Raw genomic sequence first — 18,478 nt, forward strand, 5'->3', positions numbered from 1 at the left:
TGCTGTCAGGCATTCTACAGTCTCACCGGTAGTCTTTGAAGTCAGCTGGTCTACCTCCCAGTAGTCAGAATAGTAGTCTATGGTGACAAAATAATCAGTTCCTGTGAGAGTGAAGAGGTCTACTCCCAGCTTCATCCATGGTCTGTCTGGGCTGTAATGTGTCATCAGCGGCTCTTTAGCTTGTTTCTCTTGGTACACATTACATATGAACATACGAATTAGGAGCAGGAGTAGGCCACTCGGCCCCCCGAGCCTGCTCCGCCATTCAATAAGTTCATGGCTGAACTGATTACTCCACATTTTCACCTACCCCCGATAACCTTTCACCCCCTTGCTTATCAAGAATCTATCTGCCTCTGCCTTAAACATATTCAAAGACTCTGCTTCCACTGCCTTTTGAGGAAGAGAATTCCAAAGACTCACGACCCTCTGAGAGAAATTTCTCTTCATCTCTGTCTTATTTTTAAACAGTGACCCCTAGTTTTAGATTCTCCCTCAAGGGGAAACATCCTTTCCACATCCACCCTGTCAAGACCCTTCAGGATCAAGTTTCATGATAATGTTTCAATCAAGTCGCCTCTTACTCTTTTAAATTCCAGCAGATACAAGCCTAGCCTGTTCAATCTTTCCTCGTAAGATAGCCCGCATATTCCAGGTATTAGTCTAGTAAACCTTCTCTGTATTGCCTCCAATGCATTTACATCCTTCCTTAAATAAGGAGACCAGTACTATAAACAGTACTCCAGATGTGGTCTCACCAATGCTCTGTTTAGCTTAAGCATAACCTCCCTACGTTTGTATTCAATTCCCCTCGTGATAAACAATAACATTCTATTAGCTTTCTTAATTACATGCTGTACCTGCATACTTAACTTTTGCGATTCATGCACTTGGTCACCCAGATCCCTCTGCATCTCAGAGCCCTGCAATCTCTCACCATTTAGATAATATGCTTCTTTTTTATTCTTCCTGCCAAAGTGGACAATTTCCCACTTTCCCACATTATACTCCATTTGCCAGGTCTTTGCCCACCCACTTAACCTATCTATATCCCTTTGTAGCTCCCTTCTGTCCTCTTCACAAGTTACTTTCCTACCTATCTTTGTGAGATCAGCAAATTTAGCAACCATACCTTCGGTCCCTTCATCTAAGTCATTTATATAAATTGTAAAAAGTTGAGGACCCAGCATAGATCCCTGTGGCACACCACTCATTACATCTTGCCTACCAGAAAATGACCCATTTATGCCTGCTGTCTGTTTTCTGTTAGTGAGCCAATCTTCTGTCCATGCCAATATGTTACCCCCTACACCATGAGCTTTTATTTTCTGCAATAACCTTTGGTGTGGCACCCTATCAGATGCCTTCTGGAAATCTAAGTGCAATACATCCACCGGTTCCCCTTTATCCACAGCACATGTAACTCCCTCAAAGAACTCCAGTAAATTGGTTAAACATGATTTCTCTTTCACAAAACCATGTTGACTCTGCCTGATTACCTTGAATTTTTCTAAATGCCCTGCTATAACGCCTTTAATAATAGCTTCTAACATTTTCCCTAAGACAGATGTTAAGCTAACTGGCATTGCACTGGCTGATGTGGTCCTTGATTTCATTGCTCGTGTTTGGCCTGTAGAGCACTTCTCTTGACTTCCTCAGATTCTACTCAATTCCTTGGTGGCTTGCATGGATGCACTTTAGCATCTCTCCTCTCAACTTCTTAGGGATAATGACTCTATTTCCTTTGTACACGATGCCATCTTGGTCTGTCAATTCATCTCTGTATGCCCAATATGCTGTTGTGACCACAGGAGTGTCCTTGATGCTTTCAGGCCATCTTTTCATCGCTACTTCTTGCAACACTTGGAGAGTTGTTTCTTGTAGGGTAGTACACTTGATTCGAGCAAGGCGCTTGTCTGTCATATTCAATGTCTCTGCTGGGTTGATGACTTCCAGAGCATCTCGAGCTGCAGCTTCATTTTGGATCTGGAAGATTTCACACTCTGTTGTAGCATCTCTACTTTCTTCATAGGGAGTGCTACTCTTGATAGCATGTCAGTGATGTACATCTGTTTCCCTTGCTTGTATGTCACGTCCAGATGATATCTCTATAATTGGAGTAACATTCTTTGCAGACGCTTTGGAGCAGATAGTAGCGCTTGAGGAAAATGCTTTGAAGTGGCTTGTGGTCAGACTCGACTGTCACTTTGTCTCTTCCAAGTAGGTATTGAAGAAAATGTCTTTGCTTGTGAATAATGGCCAGGCACTCTTGATCTGAGTGTAGCGTCGTTCTGTTGCGTTAACGCCCTGGTTGCAGATGTGACCGGTTGTTCTTGTTGCATTAGGGTTGCTCCAAGTCCTGTCTCGCTGGCGTCACACTGCAGGGTGACTTCATCATTTATGTCATAGTATTTCAGTACTGGCGTTGCAGTCACTAGTTGCTTGATTTTAGTGAATGCTGCTTCTTGTTCTCTGCCCCAATACCACTACACGTCCTTGGCAGTGAGTTGACGTAACGGTTCACACTCCAACGACAAATTGGGCATGAATTTTGCTAAATCGTTGATGAAACCAACAAATCATTGCCCTGCTTCTACATTTGTTGGTCGCTGCATTGCTGCTACCACCCTCACCTTTTCGGATCCGGGCGAAGACCTTTTGTTGTCAGTACATGACCTATGTACTTGACTTCGGGCATCTTTAATTGCAATTTTTTCTTGTTCAGGTTCATCTGGCGAGCTCTGTCTATCAGTCGCACTAGATTTTGACCATGGGCAGTAATGGCTTCTTCCATTTGTATCTCCGCATCCATAAACTAGCAGATCCTCCACTATAGCTTCCATTCCAGGAATATCACTAACTATCGCATGCTGTCTGCGTTGATACTCCTCTGGATCCGTGGAAATGCAAAATGGCATGTGCAGCCATCTGTATCTCTTGAGCGGCATCTAGAATGTAGTTAGAAAGCTGCTGCTTTCATCCAGCTTCACTTACCAGTAACCATCATTCGTATCTAGGGTAATGAAGATTTTTGCCTTTGTATGTTGTGGCAAAATTCCTTCGATAGTGGGCATGGATTTACAGGCCAGTGAGTCTAACATCTGTGGTAGGGAAACTATTGGAAAAAATTCTGAGGGACAGGATTAATCTCCACTTGGAAAGGCAGAGATTAATCAAGGATAGTCAGCATGGCTTTGTCAGGGGGAGATCATGTCCAACAAATTTGATTGAATTTTTCGAGGAGATGACTAGTTGTGTAGATGAGGGTAAAGCAATTGATGTAGGCTACATGGACTTCAGTAAGGCTTTTGATAAGGTCCCGCATGGGAGATTGTCAAGAAGGTAAGAGCCCATGGGATCCAGGGCATTTGGCAAATTGGATCCAAAATTGGCTTAGTGACAGGAGGCAGAGGGTGATGGTCGAGGGTTGTTTTTGCGATTGGAAGGCTGTGAACAGTGGTGTACCGCAAGGATTGTTGGTGGGACCCTAGCTGTTTGTAGTGTATATTAATGATTTAGACGTGAATATAGGAGGTATGATCAGTAAGTTCACAGATGACACGAAAAATTGTGGCGTCGTAAATAGTGAGGAGGAAAGCCTTAGATTACAGGGTGATAAAGATGGCGGAACTGTGGCAAATGGAATTTAATCCAGTGTGAGGTGATGCATTTTGGGAGGACTAACAAGGCAAGGGAATATACAATGGATGTTAGGACCCTAGGAAGTATAGAGGGTCAGAGGGACCTTGGTGTACTTGTCCATACTTGTACTTGAAGGCAGCAGCATAGGTAGATAAGGTGGTTAGGAAGGCATATGGGATACCTGCCTTTATTAGCTGAGGCACAGAATATAAGAGCAGAGAGGTTATGATGTAGCTTTATAAAGCTCTAGTTAGACCACAGCTGGAGTACTGTGTACAGTTCTGGTCACCACACTATAGGAAGGATGTGATTGCACTGGAGAGGGTGCAGGGAGATTCACCAGGATGTCGCCTGGTCTGGAGCATTTCAGCTATGCAGAGAGACTGACAAGCTAGGGTTGTTTTCCTTAGAGCAGAGAGGCTGAGGGGGGACCTGATCGAGGTATACAAAATCATGAGGGGCATAGATAGGGTAGATAGGAAGAAACTTTTTCCCTTAGTGGAGGTGTCAATAACCGGGGGGCATAGATTTAAGGTAAGAGGCAGGAGGTTTAGAGGGGATTTAAGGAAAAAAAATTTCACTCAGAGGGTGGTTGGAATCTGGAACACACTGCCTGAAGTGGTGGTAGAGGCAGGAACCCTCACAATATTTAAGAAATATTTAAATGAGCACTTGAAACACCATAGCATACAAGGCCAAGTGCTGGAAAATAGGATTAGAATAGATAGGTGCTTGATGGCTGGCGGGGACACGGTGGGACGAAGGGCCTGTTTCTGTGCTGTATAACTCTATGACATATTGATCAATGGACTCTTTTTCACCTTGGGCCCTAATATTGAACTCATATCGTTCATAACTAATGTTCATTTGGGGTTCAAAGCGTGCCTTCAAGGCTTTCAAAATTTCTGCTGTCTGTTTTTTTGTTCTCCGGAGGGATTTAGATTGGAATACATTATGTAACAGTCTCACCCCAACAGTGATAAAAGTGTAGCTACTCATAGCTGCTCTGGTTTGTTCATTAAATCTTTCGCAACTTTGTAATATTGCCATTGCAAGTGGAAAAACTGCCAGTTCTGCTTGACATCACTTATCATTTTGACTGGCGCTGTGAGAGGAAGATTTGCAGCCATTGTGTCTTACCAAGTGCTTTCTGTGCTTCTTTGTTCCTTTTCTGTGGCTTCCTGTGGCTTTTAATAGCTTTCAGCAGCTCTAAACATTCCTGTGTTCCACTTTTAGTAGCTGTGCTTCTATACAGCCCTTCAATACTCAACTCTGACATGATGTTATGAGCTCACAGGACAACAGTCATGCTTGTACTGTGTCTTTAGTGAACTGCCCCTGGTGGATGCCTGCAGTGAGTGCCCCATGGTAGAGGTCACATGACTACAGCAAGCCAGGAGGCAGATTAGTACAGTTTTGCATTTCTCTCCCAAACAGTTGTGATGCCTCTTGCAGTAAAAGCAGCCTATCCTGTTCTCCTCTTCCTCCATGATGGTGGCATACAATAGTATGCCCATAGGGAATGTCACACCTGCTCTTCAGGAGCCGTCACTGCGGTCAGGGGATTGGAAATATTTAGAGGTGGTCTGACTCTGTTGGAAGTATTAAGAAGCAAATCCGGTGTATATTGGCAGTAAGACAAAAGAAAAATCACTGATAAATGTTTCCCAGCTGCAGAAAATGTGATACACACCTCTGGATTCTTCTGTGTTAGAAACGCCTCACTTCGACCTATATCAGCTGATCCTGGCAGCTGGTACAGTTCGTAATCTCAGTCTAATTATCCAGTTTCATTAGTACTGTCAAACTAGGAAGAGAACTGCTGCACAACTGTCCTTCATTTGCACATATGCAAACATACCCACCCATATCAGCAGCCATAATCTTATCATTTCAAGTAACTTTCTCATCTGATGTTTTTATCTTTTTTGAATCCATCACTGATTATTTAATAAAAGCAAAATACTGCGGATGCTGGAAATCTGAAATAAAAACAAGAAATGCTGGAACCACTCAGCAGGTCTGGCAGCACTGATTATTTAATATTCTTATACACTAAAGTTTGTAGCTATATAATAAACCCTCAGCATATTGTAATAAATGAATACTGTAGTAATTTTGAATTTCTTGAAACTTCAGATTATTATGTCTTCAAATGTCGGAATTCTCAATAAACAAATGAAACCAGTACTGAAATAAGGCAATGAAATGTGGAAATCACATCCACCTTCAAATTTATGTTGTGATTTTACCCACTTCTGTGAGTCTGGTACTGGGTGTTCTAGGCCAGTTGTGGTTTTGTGGTAAATTGCGTAGTTCATGTCAGTTTGAGTAGCTGGGGATAACAAGTTTGTTCCAAATAAAAATATATCAAAATTATTGTGTCACTATCTCAATACAATGGTCTCAATTTCGACCCTACCACCCAGCAAAAAGGGAACAAGTGAGCTGTTAAAATTACAGGGATCCATTTACTGCCCAATTCCTGCCGCAAACTCCCCATGTTGTTGGGTACAAAATGTACCCGGCAGAAACTGTCAGGCGCTTGATAAATATATTCAAATCAGGGTCCCAGGATATGATTGTGACCCTGGTGCTATTTTAACTGGGCAGGGTGACCAATCAGCTTAGTAAAACCTCATATGACTGGCCTCAGAAACTGACTGATTTGACTGGAAGAACTATTTAAAGGAGCACTTGCCTGCAGTCATTTGGATTCTTGGGATCTCTGTTTTCCTACTTCCTGGATTGCCAAGGCATTTCAAAGATTGGAATTTTTGACTTGTTTTCTTTACTCACCTTTAATCAGCTTTTAATGGGCGCCATTTTTGCTTCTTTGTTCTGGATAGAGGAACAGCAGCAGTAGCCTCGGCAATCAAGAGAGCAGTAGCTGGTCTGTTAGAGCACAGCAGGTGATGGTGAGGTGAGGAGGGGAGGATCTGCTCGTTGAAGGCCTTACGCAGCCCTCAATCTATAGGGCTGGAGTCACTTTTCTAGACGTCTCAGAGGATCAGAACCTTTGCTTCATCAGGCAGGCAGCTATGGATCTGGGCAGTCTTCTACAACTGGATCTGTTGCCAAATGGACCAAGGGGGTCATGCTTTGCCAGTGGCTGTCAAAGTCACCACCACTCGTAACTTTTTCACCTAAGGATCCTTTCAGGCTGCTGCAGGAGACATCACTCAATCTGCAAAACTGCATTAAGCAGGTCACCAATGCTTTTTTAACTACGGCCAAACAATCCTTTACCTTCCCAATGGATGTAAACAGAGCTATCAGACAGCAGAGAACAGGAAGTCTGTGCTGACAGTGGACAAAATGATTTAATCCTGATACACTCATCTATCCTTCCACTATTCCATCTCTCCAGGAATGTCAAAAGATGGCTGTTAGGGGACAGGAAATACCCACTCCCCCTACGTTCTGCCATAACCTCAGCATACCTATTATTTAATTCTTTCATGGAATGTGGGTGTTGCTGGCAAGGCCATACCTAATTGCCCTTAACAAATGAGTGGCTTGCTAGGCCATTACAGAGGACAGTTAAGAGTCAACCACATTGCTGTGGGTCTGGAGTCAGATGTAGGCCAGACCAGGTAAGGACAACAGATTAGTGAACCAGATAGGTTTTTACAACAATTGATGATAGTTTCATGGCACCATTATTGAGACTAGCTTTCAATTCCAGATTTTATTAATTAATCTGGGCGGCACAGTGGCGCAGCGGTTAGCACTGCAGCCTCACAGCTCCAGGGACCCGGGTTCGATTCTGGTTACTGCCTGTGCGGAGTTTGCAAGTTCTCCCTGTGTCTGCGTGGGTTTCCTCCGGGTGCTCCGGTTTCCTCCCACATGCCAAAGACTTGCAGGTTGATAGGTTAATTGGCCATTATAAATTGCCCCTAGTATAGGTAGGTGGTAGGGAAATATATAGGGACCGGTGGGGATGTTATTGGAATATGGGATTCGTGTAGGATTAGTATAAATGGGTGGTTGATGGTCGGCACAGACTCAGTGGGCCGAAGGGCCTGTTTCAGTGCTGTATCTCTAAACTAAACTAAACTAAACTAATTGGATTTAAGTTCCACAAGGGACCATGTCCCTAAGGCATTGCTAGTTCAGTGACATTACCACTACACCACCATCTCCCCCTCTGAGTAGCACAGGTACAGTATAACAAGGGGATCATCAGGAACAAGTTTAAACACCATTATCATCTTGAGGCTAAGTTTCCAGTGGCTACTACATCACAACCTTTAAGCTGAAATTGCTCTTCTAATTCACTTGGTTTATTTCTTACGCTTTGTACGTATGTGTACAGAACTCCTATTTGGATAACAGTTCTCACTTGCGCATATGTTGCATTGGTCTTTTCACATAAATTTTGGTTTATAGGGGTGGCTTAACCCACAAGCAGACTTTGGTCCGTTTTAAGGTCTGAACTTCATTAGCATTGCAATAATTCTTCGAATATGTAACAAGTAAAGTGGATAATGGAGATCCTGTAGCTGTAGTAAATCTGGACTTCCAGAAGGCATTTCATAAGGTGCCGCACAAAAGGTTAATACACAAGGTAAGATCACATGGGGTTAGGGGCAATTTATTAGCTTGGATAGAGGATTGGCTAACCAACAGAAAACAGAGAGTCGGGATAAATGGGTCCTTTGCTGGTTGGCAAGATGAAACTAGTGGGGTGCCACAGGGTTCGGTCCTCGGGCCCCAACTATTTACAATCTATCTTAATGGCTTGGATGCAGGGATAGAAGGTTCTATAGCCAAGTTTGCAGATGACACTAAAATAGGTGGAATAGTAAGTTGCAATAAAGAAATAAGAAATTTACAAATGGATATGGATAGGTTTGGTGAATGGGCCAAAATTTTGCAGATGGAGTTTAACGTGGATAAGTGTGAGGTTATCTATTTTAGTCAGAAGAATAGAAAGGCAAATTATTATCTAAATGGAGAGAAACCTCAGAGTGCTTCGGTGCAGAGGGATCTGGGTATCCTCGTGCATGAATCACAGAAAACTAGTATGCAGGTACAGCAGGTAATAAGGAAGGCAAATGGAATTTTGGCATTTATTGCTAAAGGAATAGAGTATAAAAGTAGGGAAGTGTTGCTGCAACTGTACAAAGCAGTAGTGAGACCGCACCTGGAGTATTGCGTACAGTTTTGGTCCCCTTACTTGAGCAAGGATGTAGTTACATTGGAGGCAGTTCAGAAGAGGTTCACTAGATTGATTCCAGAGATGAGGGGTTTCTCTGAAGAGAAATTGAGCAGTTTAGGCCTTTATTCTCTAGAGTTTGAGAGGAGATCTAATTGAGGTATATAAGATGATTAAGGGGATTGCCAAAGTAGACTTAGAGAGGATGTTTTCTCTGGTGGGGTAATTCAAGACGAGAGGTCATAGTTTTAGGATAAGGGGTAGCAGATTTAAAACAGAGATGAGGAGAAATTACTTCTCTCAAAGGGTCGTGAGATTGTGGAATTCACTACCCCAGAGTGCAGTGGATGCCGGGACATTGAGTAAATTTCAGGAGGAGATAGACAGATTTTTAATTAGCAAAGGGTTGAAGGGTTATGGAGAACAGGCAGGAAAGTGGAGTTGAGGCCAAGATGAGATCAGCCATGGTCGTATTGAATGGCGGAGCAGGCTTGAGGGGCTGAATTGCCTACTCCTGCTCCTAGTTCTTATGGTTGCCTGGAACTGGAGATTGACCCACCTGTTCACTCCAGGCAGAAGAAAAATAGGCCCGTAGGGAGGCCCCGATGTCAGGAGAGGCGGTGGGGGAGTGGGGCGGGGAAGAGTTGGAGGGACTGTGACCCAGATAGGTTTAATGGATCCTGGAGGACAGACCAAAAATCCCAAAATGTGACAATCTTATATGCTGAAATGAGTGGAAAACATATATTGTCTCATACTGCACAAGAAAGATAAATTTATGTGACAAGTTATGGTCAAGACTTACAATATCAAACCTAGCTATAACAATTACCATTAGGTTGCACAGTATTACTATTCTCCACAAATCACTCAGTGTTTTTGGAAAAACTGAAATTTGTAAGTACTTGTGGTTTAAAATAGAATTAAAAAAGTAAACCATTTACACATCGCCCAATAACATTTCTTTCATCATTGATTTGTCTTTTGTGTTTTTCAGTGCCTTTATTAAACCATTTATCTGAAGGCCTCAGCCTCCAAGTCTGGGCTTGGACTTGATATTTTTGTTTTGTATCCATGAACAGATATTCTTGTGGCGGAAGAGGGCATGGCTGAGATAATCAAGGAGTACTTTGCATCTGTCTTTACTAGAGAAGAGGATGCTGTCAGTGTAGCAGTAAAGGAGGAGGTAGTAGCAGTAGTAGATAGGATTAAAAATAGATGGAGAGGAGGTACTTAAAAGGTTGGCAGTACTCAATAGTGGAGAAGTCATCTGTTCTGCATGGGATGCATCTTAGTTTACTGAGGGAAGTAAAGATGGAAATTGCGGAGGCCCTGGCCACTATCTTCCAATCCTTCTTGGATATGGGGACAGTGCCAGAGGACTGGAGGATTGCAAATGTTACATCCCTGGTCAAAAAAGGGGCGAGGGATGAAGCCAGCAACTACAGGCCAGTCAGCCTAATGTCCATGGAGGGGAAACTTTTCGAGATAACAATCTGGAACAAAATTAATTGTCAGCTGGAAAAGTAGGTGCTAATTAATGAAAGTCAACATGGATTTGACGAACTTGATCAAGTACTTTGATAAAGGAGCAGAGTTGATGAGGGTAGTGTGGTTGATGTACATATGGACTTTAAAATATGTTTGACAAAGTGCCACATAATATATTTATAAGCAAAATTAAAGCCCATGGAATTAAAGAGACAGCTGCAGTGTGGATACAAATTTGGCTGGGGGACAGAAAACAGAATAGTGGTGAATGGTTGTTTTTCAGAATGGAGGAAAGTATACATTGATGTTCCCCAAGGGGTCAGTATATGGATCACTGCTCTTATTAATATATATTAATGACCTGGACTTGGGTAGAAGGGAAAGGGAAGCAGGTGTATAAGAACACCACTGCCTTCAAGTTCCCCTCCAAGTCACACGCCATCCTGACTTGGAACTGTATCGCTGTTCCTTCATTGTTGCTGGGTCAAAATCTTGGAACTCCCTCCCTAATGGCACCATGGGAGTAGCTTAACCACATGGATTGCAGAAGTTCAAGAAAGCGGCTGACCATCACCTTCTCAAAGGCAATTAGGGATGGGCAATAGAGTCATTAACAACACAGAAGGAGGCCATTCAGCCCATCGAATCCATGCCGGCTTTCCACGGAGCTATGCTGTCAGTCCCATTCCCTGTCTCAATACCTATAGCACTGCAAGTCTATTTCTCTCAGGTGGCCATCCAGCTTCCTCTTGAAGTCATTAATCATCTTTGCTTTCACCACCCTTGTGGGCAGCGAATTCCAGGTTATGATGGTTTGCCAGCGATGCCCACATCCCATGAATGAATTAAAAAAAATCAAAGTTTGCAGATGAATTGGAAATGTAATAGACAATGAGAAGGCTAACAACAGACTTCAGACTGGTGGAATGAGCAGACACATGGCAGATGAAATTTAACACAGAGAAGTGTGAAGGTGCAGTGCTATGGGGAAAGACCAGGTGAATGGGACTAATTGGCTAGCTCTACCGAAGAGCTGGCACAGGCGCAATGGGCCAAATAGCCTCCTTTCTTTGATTCTAATAACATTGGAAAGCATATTAAGCAGAGAAAGAGAATATATTTTCTCATCCTAATTTCATTTTTTTTGACAAACAGTTGAATTTGGAAGCAAACAACCTTTAATTAACACCTGTCTTTTGTGAATAGTTCAAAAATCTAAACATTTTAATTACTGACTAATATCAGAAACAGAGACAGAAATAGACAAAGTGCTTGAGCTCCCCTCTCATTTGCTGTCTGCAAGACTTGCTTGCATCCATGTTGGGGGTGTCCAAACATGGCACTGTAGCCTATCCTCAAACTTCTGTCAACTAAAGAATTTGTCATGATCCTGGGGGCAGGGCAAAACATTTAACCTCCCAGTATTCAGAAGTCTCTGTAGCACCTTCTGGCTGCCAAATCTACTGGCCATTCAGGGGTGATGTCAGAAAGCACTTCTGCACACAAAGGGAAGTGGAAATCTGGAACTCTATCCCTCCAAAAAGCTGTTGATGTTAGCTCATCTGAATATTTGAAAATTGAGATCAATAGATTTTTGTTAGGTAAGACCATTAAGGGATTTAGAACCAAAGTAGGTAAATAAAGGTAAGACCCAGATCAGCCATGATCTAATTGAATGGTGGAACACGCACGAGGAGCTGAATCGCCGTTCCTATGTTCCTTTCTTTGTAATCCTGGGGCTGGATCAGTTGCTCCTATCTATGACTGGGGTAGGGGAGGGAGGGCAAGAAAATCAGGCCTCAGCGCCATTCTTCATCAACATTTGAGTTTCTATATCATATAAGAAAACAAATGAGTTGATCTTTAATAGAAAACAGAAAAACTCTATTACCTGTATTTTGTTGATTATAATAAGAATATTTACATTTTCTTACAGCTGAGAGAGAGAGACAGCCAGAGATATACATCTAATCAAAAAACATAAATTGTTTTTAGAGATCCTTTACAAAGTCACAAGTAGTGCTGCAGAATATTGGATTCCTCCCATTCAGTGCTGTCAGACTTTGTCCTCAATCTCCTCTCATTGCTGACTGACCATGAATCCACCAGCCAAGCCAAACCTCATCCCCAGTTCTGCCAAACCTCACATTTGGCTTCTATAGATCTACCAAAGCCCAGATTTCCCTTCCACACAAATGCTAGACCAGTCTTGCCAAATCTCAGCAGTTCCACTGTAGTGCTGTCAAAATCCAGGGTCCCTACCCAGGTTCTGCCAGATCCCAGGATGACTCCCCAGTGCTACTAACACCCAGGAATAACGTCTAGTGCTAAACCAAAGTACTGGCAGCACTGCTATCAAAGTACAGGATTGATCCCATGTGTACCAAAACTCCTCTACCCAATACTAATAATTACAAAAATACCTCTTACTGACCCATAGTGTAGACTGAGATTTTAAAATGGTAAGGAATTAGAAATGAAATGGACAAATAAAGGAATAATCCCAGAATACCATTTAATCAAGATAGAAGTTGAAGTTTTCAGTCACTGTAAATGAGTGGCATTCACATTATGCCCAAATGGCATAAATAGACCAATTTTTATAAAACAATATATCCTTTTATTCAACATGGGAAATGGCAGGGAGATCTATAAGTTTATTGAAACATGTCCTAAGTTATTTTTACAGTTCTGGGAAAGAGTTATGTAAATAGATTTATGATTTTAAAAAAAAAAGACAACTCACAATATGACTGAACAATGCCTTTTGAAAAAAAAAGATATTTTTCTTTATTCCTATTTTCCAATTTAAGTGGTACTTAACGCATCCATGTATGACAAAACATTTGTCTCCCATAGTGTCACATACTTAAACACTATCAACTTTTATAGAAAAATTAAAAATATATAAAGTGTTAAAAGTACAAAAATATCAATTTTGTAAACATAAAACATCTGTACATAAAAAAATTTAAGACATTTGAGAATACAGGCAAGTATTCTGAACTATTTTTTGCAGGCCAAAAATAAAGGCAGCATAAATACAGGCAATGTGAGGTATATATAATTTGATATCACCAGCAATATCTCGGGAATGTGATTCCTGTGAACAATACATACCAATATAAAAGTTATTCAGAAATATAGCATAATATTGAAATGGCAAAATAGTGCAGAAAGTGAATGAATATTGCACAGAAAGGATTAAGTAGCTTACTTAAGGACCTCAAATCTCTTGTGTGCTTAATCTTCTGTAAAATACTTTGTTTCAGCTACAGCTGTTTATGCAATTCATCTGGCCAGACAGCGAGTCACATCAATTTTCTGGCTTTCCATCTGCCATTCTGAAGCCTCAAATTTGCAGGGGCACATATTGATTTCATAAAGATTTAAAAAGTGTCACATGTCTTTGGTGGTAGCATTCATAGCCAGAGAGAAATGGAATACATGCCGTGTGGTACTTTGCACTGATCTCCAGGGAAGCAGCAAATCTTTAAAACTGTAAAAAGTATCCATTTTTTTTATAGCTGAGTGGTCATAATATTCAATCTGTTCATACAGACTCTGCTGAGGAAAATTTCTGAATATGCCTGGTTGATTGGACCATTGACATGATAGTGTGATTTAAAAACAGATAAAAAGTCTTGCAGCACTGACAGCTTGCTATGACTTGAGTTGCCCTTTCCAGCAAAGGTTGAGTGCCTTATTTTTCTATGAATTGTTGATTGGGAGAATTCAAACTTATCTACCTAAACATTCAGAAAAAAGAACAATTAATTTGTATATTCCAAGAGAGCATTTATTTTTGATGAGATTCAAACTGTATCTGGTCAAGACTTTTCCAATTCTATTGTCCAAGTAATACTTTTTATTTGAACCAGTCAAATCTGGCATCAGTGACCCTTCTACTCGGATTTAAAATATCTATTCAGATAACGAAATTTTTGTCTCTGACTTTTAACTGTTGCAATATCCCTCTTCTACTGTTGTTCACTTCCTCTTTGTTAGCTTCTTCATTTAAACATAAACAAGTATGAGGGGAGGTGGTGGCATAGTGGTATTGTCACTGGACCAAAGACCCAGGGTATTTCTCTGGGGAGATGGGTTTGGATCCCACCACAGCAGAAGGTGTAATTTGAATTCAATTAATAAATCTGGAATGTGGTTAGCACCACAGCCTCACAGCTCCAGGGACCCGGGTTCAATTCTGGGTACTGCCTGTGCGGAGTTTGCAAGTTCTCCCTGTGACCGCGTGGGTTTTCACCGGGTGCTCCGGTTTCCTCCCACCGCCAAAGACTTGCAGATGATAGGTAAATTGGCCATTGTAAATTGCCCCTAGTGGAGGTAGGTGGTAGGGAATATGGAATTACAGTAGGGTTAGTATAAATGGGTGGTTCTTGGTCAGCACAGACTTGGTGGGCCGAAGGGCCTGTTTCAGTGCTGTATCTCTAAATAAATAAATAAAAAGCTAGTCTAATGATGGCCATGAAACCATTGTTGATTGTTGTACAAACCCATTTGGTTCACTCATGTCCTTTAGAGAAGGAAATCTGCTGTCCTTACCTGGTCTGTCCTACATATGACTCCAGACTCACAGCAATGTGGTTGACTCTTAAATGCCCTAGCAAGCCACTCAGTTGTATCTAACCACTACAAAGTCAATGAAACTGGACGGAACACCCGACATCAACCTAGGCACTGGAAACGACAATGGCAAACCTAGCCCTGTCAACCCTGCAAAGTCTTCCTTACTAACATTTGGGGCTTGTGCCAAAGTTGGGAGTGCTGTCCCACAGACTAGTCAAGCAACAGCTGACAGTCATACTCATGGAATCATACCTTACAGACAATGTCCCAGACATCACATCCCTGGGTATGTCCTGTCCCACTGGCAAGACAGACTCAGCAGAAGTGGCAGCACAGTGGTATACAGTAGGGAGGGAGTTGCCCTGGGAGTCCTCAACATTGACTCCAGACCCCATGAAGTCTCATGGCATCAGGCCAAACATTGGAAACCTCCTTCTGATTACCACCTACCGCTCTCCCTCAGCTGATGAATCAGTACTCCTCCATGTTGATCACCACTTGGAGGAAGCACTGAGGGTGGCAAACGCGCAGAATGTACTCTTGGGTGGGGGACCTCAATGTCCATCACCAAGAGCGGCTCGGTAGCACCACTTCTGGCTGAGTCCTAAAGGCCAAAGCTGCTAGACTGGGTATGTGGCAGGTGGTGAGGGAAAAACATACTTGACCTCGTCCTCATCAATCTGCCTGTCCATGGCAGTATTGGTAGGAGTGACCACCGCACAGTTCTTGTGGAGACAAAGTCCCGTCTTCACATTGAGGATACCCTCCATTGTGATCTGTGGCACCACTGTGCTAAATGGGATAGATTTCGAACAGAGCTAACAATGCAAAACTGGCATCCATGAGGCGCTGTGGGCGATCAGCAGCCGAATTGTACTCAACCACAATCTGTAACCTCATGGCCGGGCATATTCCCCACTCTCCTGTTACCATCAAGCCAGGAGACCAACCCCTGGTTCAATGAAGAGTGCAGGAGGGCATGCCAGGAGCAGCATCAGGCATACCTCAAAATGAGGCGTCAACCTGAAGAAGCTACAATACAGCACTACTTGCATGCAAAACTGCGTAAGCAGCATGCGATAGACAGAGCTAAGTGATCCCATAACCAATGGATCAGATCTAAGCTCTGCAGCCCTGCGACATCCAGCCGTGAATGGTAGTGGTCAATTAAACAACTAACTGGAGGAGGTTGCTCCACAAATATCCCCATACTCAATAATGGGGGAGCCCAGCACATCAGTGTAAAAGATAAGGCTGAAGCATTTGCAACAATCTTCAGCCAGAAGGGCCGAATGGATGATTCATATCGGCCTCTTCCTCGAGGTCATAGATGCCAGACTTCAGCCAATTCGATTCACTTTGCGTTATATCAAGAAACGACTGAAGGCACTGGATACTGCAAAGGCTATGGGCCCTGACAATATTCCCGCAATAGTACTGAAGACCTGTTCTCCAGAACTTGCCGCACCCCTAGCCAAGCTGTTCCAGTACAGCTACAGCACGGGCATCTACCCGGAAATGTGGAAAATTGCCCAGGTATGTCCTGTACACAAAAAGCAGGATAAGTCCAACCCGGCCAATTACCGTCCCATCAGTCTACTCCCAATCATCAGTAAAGTGATGGAAGGTGTCATCGACAGTGCTATCAAGTGGCACTTGCTCAGCAATAACCTGCTCCGTGACACTCAGTTTGGGTTCTGCCAAGGCCACTCAGCTCCTGACCTCATTACAGCCTTGATTCAAACATGGACAAAAGAGCTGAACTCCAGAAGTGATGTGACAGTGAATGCCCTTGACATCAAGGCAGCATTTGACAGAGTATGACATCAAGGAGCCCTAGCAAAACTGAAGTTAATGGGAATCAGCAGGAAAACTCTCTGCTGATTGGAGTCGAACCTAGCGCAAAGGAAGATGGTTGTGGTTGTTGGAGGTCAATCATCTCACTCCAGGACATCACTGCAGGAGTTCCTCAGGGTAGTGTCCTAGGCCCAACCATCTTCAGCTGCTTCATCAATGACCTTCCTTCAATCATACGGTCAGAAGTGGGGATGTTTGCTGATGATTGGACAATGTTCAGCACCATTCGCGACTCCTCAGATACTGAGGCAGTCTGTGTAGAAATGCAGCAAGACCTGGACAATATCCAGGCTTGGGCTGATAAGTGGCAAGTAACATTCGTGCCACACAAGTGCCAGGCAGTGACCATCTCCAACAAGAGAGAATCTAACTATCTCCCCTTGATATTCAATGGCATTACCATCGCTGAATCCCCCACTATCAACATCCTAGGGGTTACCATTGACCAGAAACTGAACTGCAATAGCCATATAAATACCATGGCTATAAGAGCAGGTCAGAGGCTAGGAATCCTGCAGCGAGTAACTCCCCTCCTGACTCCCCAAAGCCTGTGCACCATCTACAAGGCACAAGTCAGGAGTGTGATAGAATACTCTCCACTTGTCTGGATGGGTGCAGCTCCAACAACACTCAACACCATCCAGGATAAATCAGCCTGCTTGATTGGCACCCTATCCACAAACATTCACTCCCTCCACCACCGATGCATAGTGGCAACAGTGTGTACCATCTACAAGATGCAACGCACCAAGGCTCCTTAGACAGCACCTTCCAAATCCACGACCTCTACCAACTAGAAGGACAAGGGCAGCAAATGCATGCGAACAACACCAACTGCAAGTTCCCCTCCAAGTCACACACCATCCTGACTTGGAACTATATTGCTGTTCCTTCACTATCGCTGGGCCAAAATCCTGGAACTCCCTTCAGCACTGTTGGGTGTACCTACCTCACATGAACTGAAGCAGTTCAAGAAGGCAGCCCACCATCACCTTCTCAAGGGCAATTAGGGATGGGCACTAAATGCTGGCCTAGCCAGCAATGCCCACATCCCATGAATGAATAAAAAAATAAAAGTATCTATTCGCTATCCCTGCTCAGCAGTATTTCCTTTGAGTTTATATTGTTCATCCCTCTGTGGACCTATCTCGATCTTAATTCTCCTTTTGTTACTTTACTGGTTTAGATTTTTTTAACGGCTTTTTATATTCTTTTGAGATTTTAATTTCATATTTCTTCTTTACCTTACTAATTGTCTTTTTAACCTCATTATTATATTCCCTTTTGTCAGCTCTTAATTGCCACCGACAGAGCAGTTTTGACAACGGAGCATAACTACACATTTTCAAGATGAAGTTGTCCACTGGCATCTGTGCAGAGGGGCAGCTGTTAAATGTACAGTTCTGCAGAGAGGCCCTCATAGGACCAGTGCAGTTTGTAGATGCATTGGTGGGTTGCTGGCCTCTGTTATGCTTTTCCTGGCCTGAACAAGCTGCTGCTGCAACTTCTCCTCTACTATGATGGCACAGGGTTGTGTGTTTTGGGGGAAAGCCATCCCATGTCCAAAGTCAATCTGAGAGTGGGCAGCAGAAAGCACTACAGCAAACTTGGAGTGCAGGTGTCCGTGATTAAAAAATGTTAAGGACAAGGTTCCCCGGAAGCCTGTAATCAGCCCACTAACTCCTCAACTAAATCAATCGAAAGTGCTTGGGGGAAGCTTTTTTTGGGCAAAAAGTTACA

At 43.0% G+C, this 18,478-nt stretch overlaps 1 protein-coding gene across 1 annotated transcript in view; it reads right to left on the reverse strand.

Annotated features, from left to right (window-relative positions):
• Positions 1–13,096: 13,096 nt before the first annotated feature.
• The window catches only part of cped1 (cadherin-like and PC-esterase domain containing 1), a 312,821-nt gene continuing 307,439 nt past the window's right edge, over positions 13,097–18,478 (reverse strand). The window contains exon 22 of the mRNA XM_068050516.1: positions 13,097–14,043. Within this exon, the coding sequence (XP_067906617.1) occupies positions 13,816–14,043 (228 nt within the window). The 3' untranslated portion in view covers positions 13,097–13,815. The remainder of the gene's footprint in view (positions 14,044–18,478) is intronic.

The sequence above is a fragment of the Heterodontus francisci genome, chromosome 18 (assembly GCF_036365525.1).
Source record: "Heterodontus francisci isolate sHetFra1 chromosome 18, sHetFra1.hap1, whole genome shotgun sequence".
NCBI classification, from domain to species: domain Eukaryota; kingdom Metazoa; phylum Chordata; class Chondrichthyes; order Heterodontiformes; family Heterodontidae; genus Heterodontus; species Heterodontus francisci.